Consider the following 14,184-nt stretch of genomic DNA (forward strand, 5'->3'; position numbering starts at 1 on the left):
TTCATTGAAAAGCATAGCATAAACATAACATTAATGTGAGATGCGTTGCTTGGTAACTATTTGAGAATAGTTGTCATAAATAGCTTTCAGTAAACATACATTGCTGGACATTCATAAGCATTAACAATTTACTTAAAACATTTAAAGCATTTAGAGTCACTCACAGTCTTTGGCGATCCTTTTCATGTATATGCTCACTGTGTGTTGAACACTTAGCCAAATTCTTAGGCCTTAACTTAACTAGGCAGCAACTTCATTATCATGTGTCCATGCCTTGCGTTAGGCGTTCAAGCCTCCTATGTGACCAAGCTTTCAGCTCACGCCTATTGCCCATTGCATAGCAACCTTTGCATCCATTGTTTAGCTCATGCGCCCGTCTTGTGGCACATCAACGCATGTCCCATGCGTTCGTCTTGTGGCACATCAATGCATGCCCCATGCATTCGTCTGGTTGCGCCCATAAACTCCAACGCAACCTTGCGTCTAATACCTTATATGCCTGCCTGTAGGATCCAATGGCCACACAACACTTGTGCTTACGGCTTCAATATGTGTTGCATGGTCTAATGCTTCTCAGTGCGTCCTTGCGCCAATTCAATCTCCAACGCATGCGCTCAACATCATCGTCAAGCCCTTAAAGCTGCTTGCTTATTCAACCCAAGCAGCTGCTTGCTTGCTCAAGATTCCAGATTTAATTTACAATTTTAATAACTAATTTTTCATGGCTTTTTTCAAGAAATTTCCTTCTATAAACATTCTTTAAAATTTCTCAGCAAGCTTAACTTAAAATTCAACTCAAAATTCCTCGTGGTTGAGCCAGAATCCTCAGATCATCAAGACTGGCCTAACTTACCCGAGAATTTGACCTCCAGCTGGATTCTTCATACACCAGCTCGATTTCGCTAGAATCTCCCTCCGACATTTCAACCTCAGGAACTAGACATACTCAAGGTTTGAATGGCTTTGAAATTACTTCATTTTCCTGAATGAATTTCTCCAAACCCCTGCTTGAAATTGAGCTTCTCTTTTTAAACTAACAGCTGTATGTTCTCCTTTTAACATCAAGTTGCCACCTCATCCTTAAAGGATAATATCAAACCTGAGTATGACAATTGGCTTAACTGATCAATCACCAATATGATCTTTCCTCTTGGTTATCAATGCAAGGGTCAACCCTCAAGCCAACGCTTGCAACCACATGGCCGCATACCTCCTCCTCAATGCATCGCCCAATCTGGTTAACGCATAGCTCACATAGAGGCTATTGAGTCCCTCCTTTGATCGCATACTTCTAAGCCAACGCCGTCCTAACCCACACATAGCTATCTTATCATATCAACCATGCGTTAGGCCTTCCTCGTTTCATAGCATAACTTTTACGTGCATCGAGTTTCAACACCTTGCGCACATCACATACTCCATCGTCTAGCGCCCAACGTCTATCGTCTAGCGCTCAACGTCTATCATCTAGCGTTGATGCTGATTGTGTAGTGCCAGTGCCTCGTCGCTTAACGCTATCGTCCAATGCATAGCTCTATCGCTTAGCGCGATCCTTTGTATCGTCTAGCGCTGCACTTTATCGCACGATCGCCTACCGCATCGCTTAATTCCATGCATTTGCTACACGATCACCTACCTCATCGCGTAGCCCGAATGTTTTCTAGACGATCACATACCTCATCGTGTAGTGCAACTTATTTACTACACAATCGTCCAGCGCCCAAATACCCTTGCAAGTCCCTTGACTGCTGTAAGCCTTATGAACGCATCACGCCTTTCAACTCATGCGTTCATCCTTAGCACCAACGTATAGTTTATCCTTGCCTTCAAAACTTAGCCTCTATAAGCATTGGTTGCTACACATGCAACCCCATGCGTCCACACTTCTCCATCAACGCATGCCTACACTTTGCTTCCGTACTTAGCCAATTTTCACTTGTTATATTATCTAAAACTCACCCTTGACTAAGTATTTCTAACACTTAGAATTTTCTTCCTCCATCTGCCTACTTTCTTTACGTCCTTTCATAATTTTACTTAACACGCTTGTTACTCACTTATGTAGGAAAAATGGAGTACGGGGTTGACATAAACAATCGAGTGAGTGGGAGAAGGAAGAAATCTATCGTATAGACTTGATATTTGATCGTGTAGTAAGAAGAACCCTATCGTATAGACTTGCTACTCGATCGTGTAGTAATGAATAACTATCGTATAGTAAACTCAGTACTCAATCGTTTAGTCTGTGAGATGCTATCGTTTAGTAAAACTCTTTTACTCGATAGTCTTTCTTTCGTGAGACCAAATCAATGAATCATCAACCTCTGATATTTGGAAAACCATTTTCCTTTTTATCTCACAATTACCATAACCGTGCATAACCTCCCACTCAAGTCAGTTATTAAAGAAAAAGAATAATTAATTATCATATAATTAATATATTATAAATAAATATAATAACCAACTTATCATATTATATTTATAACCTATAGTTTTAATATTTCATTATATGAAACATATAAACCATAGTTCTTTTTCTATTTTATGGTATTTAATATAAATCATATTTATATTAATTCTTCCAATTATTAATGTATCAAATACATCATATCAATTATATCACATATAATTGAATCAATTTAATTATATCATATATAATTAAATTTCCTCTTGTTAATTTGAACATTTCAATCTAACCCAAAATTTGATTCTCAACTTGAACCCATTGAGCTATCAAGGGAACCTTGTGGACTCGTAGCTTGAAGCTTCAATGGTACGTGAATTGACTACACTCTTTAATCACGAGATCCACCATCCATTAATTGTTGGTCACTCTACTAAAGACCGAAAGTTGCACTCTTCGCACTACATATATATTTATGTGTCCATTGAATATAACCAATCAATAGTGCGATGACCCTTCACAAATCGCTCATAAGTATAGTTGGGCCAATTTATCGTTTTGCCCCTGTAGTTACATCTAACTTCTTAAGTGTAGGAGTATATCAGCATGTCACGGAAGCAACAAGGATCAATAAGCATTCTAATTCATTAAGTTTTATAATAAATTGAATACTGAAGGATAGTGAGATTGAAAAGGTATCTGGGCCATAGTATCTAATGTATGACGGTACTTAGTTATTACCACATGCATATAGGTAGAGTTGATATTGGTAGTGTTGAGGTTACTCCACACCAACTAAGGATGGACGTTGAGGAATTGAGCAGAAGAGTTTTCTCTCAACTAAGGATATATGTTTAATGTTTACTAACAGTTTCATGTTTTAAAGTTTTAAGTATAAGTTTGTTTGGTAGTTCCAGTTTAAAGCATGATGTTTATGATTATTTGGTCACTCACTAGGCTAGTAGCTCACTCGTTTAAAATGTTTTTCTCATCTCTAGGTAGTGGTAAATTCCCTAGAAGTTAACTGCACAGCTGCTCTGCCACCTAAAGACTCCAGTTAAAGATCAAGGAGAAAGAGAAGTTTTAGGTGTTTACATGTAAATGTCTCTACATATGTGTGTTCATGTTAGGGACTAATGATAAATGTTGAGACCCAATGAACTTTGTTTCTGATTATTTTTTTTTTTTTTTTGAACCTCGAAGGTTGTTAAAGTTGTTTTAAGTTCTTAAAGCTTATTGAATATTGAAGTTGTATTTCCAGGATTTTCTAAATATGTTAAGGATGTTAATTAGGCAGTAAGTGCCACAAAGGGTGGGTAACTGCTACCGTCACATTCTCTTTCGAATTAAGAGGGTAATCTAAGAGAGGGTGTGAAATGACATCACAATTATTTTAAATTAATTAATAGACATTAACGTCAAAAATTGAAATTGGGTATTTAGAGAAAAATCATGGTTAAAAGTGCAAATTTAGGAACATAAATACTAAATTAAAACAAAACTCAAAACTCAAGGGTAAAGTTGTAACATTTTGAAACATAAAAAAGATGAAATTGAAATCAAAGTCAAAACTTAAGAACTAAAAGTATAACATTTTGAAATTTAAAGACTAAATAAAAACTAGACCTATATGTTAGGGTTGATTGATTATTAATCTTAGGAAAGTTATAATGAAATTGGATAAATCAACTTTTATTCATCTAAAGTTATATATAACTAACATATGTGAAAGGTAGAGACCAAAATAAGATTAATTTTGGGATAACAACAAAAATAAGATTAGAATAGTGAATTAATGAAATGGTAAATCATAAGGCACATTAATTAATTGTAGTGAGAGTTAATGTCGAAAATTTACCATCCACTTATCTCCCATTCCCCATGTTTCCCTCTCTACCATACCAATACATACAAAATGTGAGAGCCGGAGGTCAAACTTTTATCCCCACGATTTTCTCTCTCTTGAAATCAACACGGTTTTAATTTGACTAAAAAAAAAAGGAACTATTTATAACCATTTATTTATTTTCTTATTATTTTTTTTTTTTTTGAATAGAGAAAGAAATTAGATCGGAAGCGATCCGCCAATGGGGAGTGGTTTTTACAATCTTTTGAAAGCAAAACTTACTCCAAAACCACCTTAACACCAACGAATAATTTTCTCTCTCTTCCTTTTTTTCTCTCTAAACTTTCAACTTTCTGATCCGCAGGAGGGAAATTTGTTCGGCTGCAAGAAACTCACCATTGATTCTCCGATTTGGAATTCCTTGATCGAGTTTTGCCTAAACAACGCATTTTAATTTGTTGGTTTTGTATTGAAGGACGTGGATTGGAGGGGAATCTTGAGGGATTTTTTGGGATTTTTTCTTTCCTGTTTTCTTTTTGTGGCGTCTTGATCTCAATCTTGAAGTCATTGTCGGTGGGGTGGTTGATGCGAGCTTAGATTTCATGGTGGTATTTGGCCGCCATGGACGGTGGTAGGCACGGTGGGGAGGCTGTGCTAGGGTTGTTTTTGTTGAGTTGTCGTGGCCAACGATGACTACCTGAAGGAAGCTGCATAGAGGATGATGCAGCTTCACTTCTCGCCTAGCATGAGAAGCATCACGATCTCGACCAATAATGGCTTTATTGATTTCATGAAGATCAAGGTTGCAGCTCGCCATATCTCTTACCGGACCATTTTCCACACCTTCCTCCTTCTCGCATTTCTCTTGCCTTTTGTCTTTATCCTCACTGCCGTCGTTACCCTCGAAGGCGTCAATAAGTGCTCCTCGTTTGGTACTACACTTTACCATTTCGTTATGTTCTTGATCTTCCCCCCCAAATAAATAAGTTTATCTTTTGTTTTATCCATCTGCGAATCTATGATACAGATCTTAAGGATTGATTATCGGATGGTTGCTCAAGCCTCGCGTGATTTCTTTATTGGCTGAGAGATTTAATTTTTCCGTTTCGGCTGATTTATGATAGGTCTTCGTTTTCTGTATGGTTTTGTTTGCGAGAGTATCAAGAGAATCGCATATGATTATATGATTTGCTTGTCAAGATCAAGACTATAACATGTATTGCTCCATTAGGTTTGAATTATATTATCTTCAAGATGCTTTTTCTTGATTTTTAATCGTTTCCTTTTTCCTCGATATAAATGTAAAACAATGCACTGGAAACTTGATCTAGTGCAAATCTCAATAGAAACTCAATTTAGCTATCCGTGGAATTTCGTTGGTTTCTAAAGAAACGTCTACTTCTCTTTCTTTCCCTTCCGGCTGAAATGCTTGTTTTTCTTCGTACATTTGGTCTGCTGATGGTCTTTGTGATTATTTTCTTTTTTTTTGATAATTATGCATTCTTCAATGCGTCTTCTATGTTAGCTTCTCTTACCTGGCTTCTCCCTGCCATCACCAGCCCTTCTTAGTTGTTTTGTGACATCAAATGTGGATTCATTTTTATGTTTTTCTTTACTCTGTTTCAGATTGTTTAGGCAGGCGGTTGGGACCACGACTTCTTGGTAGGGTTGACGGTTCAGGGGTAAATAACTTCTTTCTCATGTGATCATCACAATGTTTTGAATTTTATAATGTGCTTCAGTTGGTTGCATATGTTATTAACTTGAGCTCTTTCCTCTTGGTCATGGTTAAATGTTGCTTCAGAGACTTGTCAGTGACTTTTACAAAATTCTCAATCAAGTTAAAACTGAGGAAATACCCGATGGACTAAAGCTGCCCGATTCTTTCACTCAATTGGTTTCGGAAATGCAGAATAACCAATATGATGCAAAGACCTTTGCTATAATGTTGAAGGCAATGGTATGTATTGTGCTACAAATTCATAGACATAGTGGGAAATGTTTTTTGTTACTTTTTTCCCTCGCTATGTTCTTTTCCACTGTAAAATTTACTGTTGTCCCAAGGAAATATTACAACATTGCTTGTTAGTTAGAGTTGGCACCAGAGCATTTGTTCATCAGTTTAGACCCATGGATAATACTGTAACCATATAAAATGATGCAATTGGGATGTCAAAAGCTGATAAGAGGTAGCTTTGGTAGCATTCAGGTTTCTTGTCTAAGGCAAATGCTCTGCCATTAATGGATACTTTTTTGAAGTGAATGATTTTATTTTTGATGCATTTGTCACTTCTAGGGTTTCTTCATGCTACATCAACATTTAGCTTATATGGATTTGTAATAAAATTCTTTCGTAATAACGTATATATAGAAATTTTGAATGTTGTATTACTAAAAACTTGCTGCGATTTTGATATTTTGGCTCTTTAGGTATAGGGACAAATTGTAGCATATTGTTAACTCCTAACCTGTTTAGACATTTGCAAAGAAATGATAATGGTGTGAAGAAAATGATTCTATGACCAACCTGGATGTAACCATAAAACATTAGAATGATTTTTTGGAAGTTGTGGTAAAATATTTTAGTTTCTTGGTGGCTCCTTTCTTTGTAATCATCTCACATTGAAAAAACTACAACTGAGAAGCGAGAATTACATGAGATGAAATTATCTTTCATTATAATTTTCATTTTTCATTGTATTTTCTGAAAAGAATTTAAAACAAAATTCCTTCTAAATTGCAATAGCTTGTAGGTAAGAAGCATGTTCGGTGAATTGTGTTTAATAGAGGGTTGAAATGAAATTATCTTTCATTATAATTTTCATTGTATTTTCTGAAAATTTTTAAAAATGAAATTCCTTTTAAATTACAATAGCTTGTAGGTAAGAAGCATGCTCTGTGACCTGTGTTTAATAGAGGGTTGGTGTTTGACATGAACATGCTGAGACACATGCCTAACGTGTGTTTGACACATAAATAAGTGTCTAGTTATTTTATTATTTTCTACTTTTTTGACACATTGGCAACATGCTCAGAACACCTTTTTTTTATACATATAATTCATTAATTTCAAACATAACAAATTTTATACCCTTTGAAAAGGAGCTCTCTGGATTAAATAGTCCACTTGATAAATTAAATACTGAATGTAATAGGAAAAAAAGACCCACTAGGTTAAATAAGAAACCTGAACATGTTGCAATGAGAATATGAAAAAGAGTTTGCGTTCTTGATATATTCTTGGTTGTTTTTCTTGTCTTTTTGTGTTTTGTTCTATTTTGATGAAAACTAAGTGAACATACTCTTTGAAGTATTGGATATTTAAAGTATGTTAAGATATTTACACACAGAAATTTGAAAGAAATAACTAATGTCTCCTGTGTTGCTTCTCAGGTTTGTAGTTTCCCTTCAAAGTTCAATACTAACACTAGAGTACTTAAAGCTACAATTTGATAGGACATAGGTCCATGAATTTTTTCTTTAACGTGAATCTGGAGCAGTCTAAATATACTGTGATAAACATGTTAAACCCATTGCATCCATGTTGAAGTAGCTTCTTTGTGGAGCAATTGCTTTTATGATCTCGTGTAGCCCTTGCCTTCTTTTTAAGCGAAAAAAAGAACATTTTTTTTTTCCAAAGCTCTCCTACCACATTTAAATCTTTTTTGTATAGATCTGGTCTGTCAGCATCATAGTGTGTAATTCATGCCTGAAATTTGAAATTTGTGTATATTCAATGTGTTCACATGAACACTTGTACACTTGTACACTTGTACAAATTTAAAATTATTAGGGGGCTAGGAACAAACTTTCCATTTGGGAATGGGAATACAGAAACTCAAGGGGACATACAAACACGGGGAACTAAGTAGTATACAAGAATTTTAAAGCTAGGCGTACTTGACTTGATGAGTTTATGAGTTACATTTTCCAAATCATACTTTTCTAGTTTATCTATGATAATCTAAGACATTCAATTTCTATAGCTATTCATGTTTTCTTCCCTTAATGTTAATATTAATAGTTGCTTAGATTTTTAAAAAGTTGTCGTTTATTGGATTAGGTTCTAGATTTTCCATCAGAAGTTACCATTAAATTCGGTATCTTATTTTTTGCTTTGATTGTATTTCAGATTGATACTGTAAACATCTCCGTTGTGCAGTTAATCTAATGTAATGCCTTTTATCCTGCGTAGATGGAGAAATTTGAAAAGGACATTAGGGAATCTAAGTTTGCAGAGCTGATGCACAAGCACTTTGCTGCTAGTTCTATTCCAAAAGGCATCCACTGCCTATCTCTTCGTTTAACTGATGAATATTCATCAAATGCTCATGCACGCAAACAACTGCCTCCTCCAGAGTTACTTCCTTTACTTTCAGATAACTCTTATCACCACTTTATTTTGTCAACCGACAACATTTTGGCCGCTTCTGTTGTAGTCAATTCTGCTGTGCAGACTTCTCTCAGACCTGAAAAGATAGTATTTCATGTCATTACTGACAAGAAAACTTATTCTGGTATGCACTCATGGTTTGCACTAAATTCTATTGCACCTGCAATTGTTGAAGTGAAAGGCGTTCATCAGTTTGACTGGTTGACAAGAGAGAACATCCCAGTGCTTGAAGCTGTAGAAAACCAAAATGGGATAAGGAGTTATTACCATGGGAATCACATTGTTGGTGCTAATCTCAGTGATACAACACCACGGATATTTGCTTCAAAACTGCAGGCTAGAAGTCCAAAATATATATCCTTACTCAACCATCTTCGCATTTATTTACCAGAGGTAAGTAGACTTGTTCTGTCATACTTTCAATATGTAAGATCTTCAAACACAATTGACTAGAATATTTCAGAAAGTATAACTTTCCTTTTTTGATTGCTTCAAACGCAATTTGTAAGATCTTCAAGTTTTCAAGGGGTCAAGAGTTGGATCTGTGATCTTGATTGCTGCATCCTAGGTTTTGTCATTTCGTGAAGATTAGTAATCGTTGCACTATGAATTTTTTCAACTGACAATTAGTTGTCTCTTCTTTCTCCCAAACAATTGAAATCTGTAGCTGTGAACTGAAAAGAGAATGCAAAACGTGTTTAGGATGTATTATATAAATGCAGATGAATATTATTGGACTGCGGTAACCATTTCACGCTTGAGGCTTAATTAATTTACCTTGATGTTAATTGTAGCTCTTCCCAAACCTGGACAAGGTGGTCTTCTTGGATGATGATGTTGTGATTCAGCGGGATTTGTCTCCCCTTTGGGACATTGATCTTGAAGGAAAGGTAAATGGAGCTGTGGAAACTTGTAAAGGTGATGACGAGTGGGTAATGTCAAAGCGGTTCCGCAACTACTTTAATTTCTCCCATCCAATCATAGCAAAGCATTTAAATCCTGATGAATGTGCCTGGGCCTATGGAATGAACGTCTTTGATCTTCATGCTTGGAGAAGGACAAATATAAGGGAAATTTACCACTCATGGCTGAGAAAGGTAATACTTGATTTTTGCTGATGCTATTTTATGAGATAGGATGCATCTTATTCATTTGTTTTGATGGTTGGGTTTTCTATTTCAGAATCTGAGGTCAAACCTGACAATGTGGAAGCTGGGTACGCTTCCCCCTGCTTTGATTGCATTTAGAGGCCAAGTTCATCCTATTGATCCTTCATGGCACATGCTTGGCTTGGGCTATCAGGAACGAACCAATGTCGAGAACGTGAAGAATGCAGCGGTTATCCACTACAATGGGCAACTAAAACCATGGTTGGAGATTGGCTTTGAGCATCTTCGACCCTTCTGGACCAAGTATGTCAATTACTCCAATGATTTTATAAGAAACTGTCACATCGTGGAATCATAGTCAATTGTCAAAGAAGTAACTGAAAGGGAGGATGAGCAAGCTCAGCTAAATTGAATTAGTTTCCTCGTTCAGAAGGTTGCCCCAATCCATTCTGTTTGGACTAGTATGAGAAATGGGCATTCACATTCGTCTCAGCCATCAGATTCATTCTTTCAGTTTGTAGGCAATAGAAATTCTTGGTTTTTAATATTTTTGGGTATTGTTAATTCATCCTGCTGCTGCAGGGGTTTGAGTTTAGAGTTCTCCTGGTTACCACTGCTACTAAGTGGAATAGAAAAGAGGATATTATTAGGAAAGAAAAAGTTGATTTGATGCCTATGCTGTCATGCCATTAGGTGCACAGAAGAAGGTCTAGGACAGCCCTCCCTACAAACAAACAACATTTTTCCCGCCAGTTGCTTTTCATTTTTTTTTTTGTTCTGTTGTTCCATCTTCATCTCATACCCATATTATAGTCATTTTTTAGAAAGTAGGTTATGGAAAACATTTGCAACTACAGGTCCCATCCAACTGGGTTTTTTTTTTTTTTTTTTTTTTCTTTTTCTTTTTCCTTTTCTTTTATTTTTTAGGTTCATATCTCTATTCGTTTTGTAATATTCACGATATACATTCCAATTCGAAACTAAATGTGCAGAAAATTCTTTTTCTCCGTCTTATACTTATATTGCTTCTTTTTATTTTCAATTTCAATTGTTTTACTTTTGTCTTTTCATGTTGTTATTCAGTACTAATAGTCTGAGTTATACAATTCTTATTAATAAGTGGCCCCAAGCTTCCAAATTTACAAAATCTTGGCCCATAAACTTATAACTAGTTATATTGTTAAAATGGTTTTTTTTTTTTTTTAAGTTTCAAATTTTGGTTTGCATCACAATTTATTTTCTTCCTCCATAGATCTAGATAACAATCTGAAAAATAATCCTTTTCCTATGTTTTTTATTACTTTTTTTAAGTGCACAACAATGTAGGGTGAGGATTGAAGCTCCAACCTCTAGGAATGAAGTGCATACCAACATTGTGCAAAGTTCACTTTGGCAGAAAAAACATGTTTATAGGTTCTGAATCTAGTTTCTATTTGGTCACTATATTTGAAAATGTTACATGTCTTAAAAGTGTTTGTTTGATTTGTTATACTCAAAGTATTTTCTTTTACTAATATCAAACTATTATAAAAGAAGACTATTAAATACTATGAGTTGGTCATTGGAGGTGATCGTCAAAGTTGGTTGCCGAAGGGAGTTGTCAATGCTAGTTGTTGGAGGTGGTTGTCATTGAAATTAGGAGGTCGAAGGTGATCTTCACTAGGGTTGGCCATTGGAGGTAGTAATTGGAGCTAGTCGTCGGAAGTGGTCTTCCCTGGAGTTGGTCACGAAAGTTCGTCAGAGTTGGTTGGTGAAGTGATGATTGTTGGAGTTGTTAGCATAGAAGGTTGTCAGAGGTGATCGTCGAAATTGGCTGCCAAAGGTAGTTATTGGATCTAGTTGTCGGAGGTGGTTGTCACCAAAATTGAGCATCAGAAGTGGTCTTCACTAGAATTGGGTGTCGGAGTGATCGCCAAAGTTGGTCATTGGAGGCGTCGTCAGAGTTAGTTGTCGAAGGTACATTGGAGTTGGTTGTTGGTGGGTGGAGTTATTGGAAACATTGGAGAGAAAGAGAGTTAGTTATTTTAACCACTTGTAAATAGTTTTATTGTAGCAAAACGAGGGTTAAAACAATCCTTATTCCCCATTATTTTAACACACGCCCTTGGTTGGGAAGGGTTTGTTGAATTAAGGACCAAATAAATTCCTTGCCTACTAAAATTGTAGTTAAAGAGTCCACATAGAACTGATGGATTTTAAAAAAATAATGCTTATGGTTCCAATGTTCAGGCATGATTATCGTTGTAACTTAAACATGTATATGGAGACATACAAATTGATCGTGTTTTAAGTGATAACCTAAATTGGTATAAGGATACAGAGAGATACCTTATCCTGGTGATACTACGAGTATGACTCGCTTTGTAGTGTTACAAATGTTGTAAAGTGCTACAAATTATTTGATCTTGATCATTCGTGTATTAGACATGCGAGCGAGGATATTCTATATAAAGGAGTTTGTATAAGATCGGACCACGAAATGTTTAGTCTCGTTATATAATGCCATTCATAATTGAGACTTTCATTTCACTAGGATGACCATAGGTAACATCACAATCATAGACATCCCACATAACCTCTTGCTCAAGAGAGTCAAACTCATCAATCTAGCACAAAGAATGTTCTTGCCCTATGGTGGAAGTTTTAATATCATCGAAAATATTAAACTTGACCAACTCACCATCGAACTCCATAGACAAAGTGCCCTCATCTACATCAATCTTAGTCTTAGCCATCTTCACAAAAGGCCGCCCAAGCAAGATTGATGCAGATGAGATAGATGTGGGCTCTTCCATCTTAAGGACATAGAAATAAGCAGGAAAAAGCAACTCATTGACCTGAACTAGGACATCCTCTATGACTCCTAATGGGTGTATAAAGGACCTATCAGCTAATTGTATGATAACTCCAGTTTCAATTAGGTACTTTAATTTTAATTTTTGATAAATTGAATAAGGCATAACATTTATTGATGCACCCAAATCTAGTATGACCTTATCAATTTTCTTTTTGCCTATGATGCAAGGAAGAGAAAACATACCTGGATCCTTCTGTATTTCTGGAAATTTTTCTGTAGGATTGCAGATACGGATTGACTTATCACCATCATTTCCTTTTCTTTGGCTTGTCTTTTCCTCGTGCAAAGCTCCTTCAAGAATTTTTCATATTTAGGAATTTGTTTGATGGCATCGAGGAGAGGAATATTTATCTCTACCCTTCTAAACATCTCCAAAAGCTCATTGTTCTTGCCTGCAACTGGTTTTTTTAGCCTAGCAAGCTTGGAAGGAAAATGTGCTTTAGGCACATATGCATCTAAAGGAGGATAAGGGTGAGAAGATACTCCTTGTTTGTTTTGTGGTGGAAAAACGGTTTGATCTGAAGAAGAAATTTCTGGATTCTCTAATTTTGGCTCTTTTACTGACTCAACAGGTGGCTCCAACTCCTTGCCACTCCTCAATGTGATTGCACTAACATTCTCACTAAGAATTGACTTAGGCTGGGACGAAAGTTTGCCAGACTGTTTCTCCAATCTGCTTATAGAGGTGGCTAGCTGTGAGACTTGGGTCCCCAAAGCTTCAATGGCTTTCTTTGTATCTTGCTGAAAATGTTGTGTATCTTGTTGAAATTTAAAAGAGTTATCAGCAAGACTTTTAACAATGTCTTCCAAGGACATGCCTGAACCAGACGGAGCTCCATGATGAGGTTGAGCTTGCTCATTCTGCCCTCCCCATTTGAATTTTGAGTGGTCTCTCCACCCAGGATTGTAAGTCTGATTGAATGGGTCCCGCCTTTTATTTTGTCCATTGTAATTGTAGCCTCCAATGGCGTTTACCTTAGGAATTACTCCTTTCGGAGCACTTGGGCAAACGTCAGCTGAGTGACCAGTCCCATGACATACTTGGCAAACAAAAGTGGGCTGTCCAATTTCCACCTTCGCCAACTGCTTAACAACAGAAACTAAGTCACATATTTCTTTCTTAAGTTCACTTACCTCATTGGCAGACTTTACACTAACTGCAGCTCTAGTTTCAAACTGTTGAGAATTCGCAGCCATGGTAGCTATTAAGTTCATGGCCTTAGTCGGGTTTTATTGACTAAGGCTCCTCCTGTAGTTGCATCTATGCTGCTTTTATTCGTCTGCATCAATCCCTTATAAAAGTACTGGATCAAGAGTTAGTCTGAGATCTGATGATGAGGTCACTTGGCAAAGGTCTTTTTGAATCATTCCCAATACTCATGAAGGGTGGGTCTCTTCATCAAACTGCATGATGCTATAGATTTCCTTTCTCACACTGGCAGCTCGGGATGCTGGAAAGAATTTTTACAAGAACTGCCTCTGTAATTCCTTCCAGGATGTGATGCTTCCTAGTGGAAGAATGTAGAGCCACTCCTTGGCATCTCCCTTCAATGAAAAGGGGAATGCCCTTATATT

The 14,184-nt window shown here is 36.5% G+C and overlaps 1 protein-coding gene and 1 pseudogene across 1 annotated transcript; one reads left to right on the top strand and one right to left on the bottom strand.

Annotated features, from left to right (window-relative positions):
- Positions 1-4,427: 4,427 nt before the first annotated feature.
- On the top strand, positions 4,428-10,759 carry LOC120069690 (putative galacturonosyltransferase 14). Its single transcript, XM_039021473.2, has 6 exons — positions 4,428-5,182; positions 5,877-5,932; positions 6,055-6,210; positions 8,446-9,036; positions 9,438-9,740; positions 9,826-10,759. Exons 1-6 carry the CDS (start codon positions 4,969-4,971, stop codon positions 10,108-10,110), a joined length of 1,605 nt encoding a protein of 534 aa, XP_038877401.1. The 5' UTR covers positions 4,428-4,968; the 3' UTR covers positions 10,111-10,759.
- A 1,454-nt stretch (positions 10,760-12,213) lies between these two features.
- Positions 12,214-13,953, bottom strand: LOC120069694 (uncharacterized; annotated as a pseudogene).
- Between the last annotated feature and the right edge of the window lie 231 nt (positions 13,954-14,184).

The sequence above is a fragment of the Benincasa hispida genome, chromosome 1 (genome assembly GCF_027475165.1).
Source record: "Benincasa hispida cultivar pf3 chromosome 1, pf3_genome.v1.1, whole genome shotgun sequence".
Taxonomy (NCBI): Eukaryota; Viridiplantae; Streptophyta; class Magnoliopsida; order Cucurbitales; family Cucurbitaceae; genus Benincasa; species Benincasa hispida.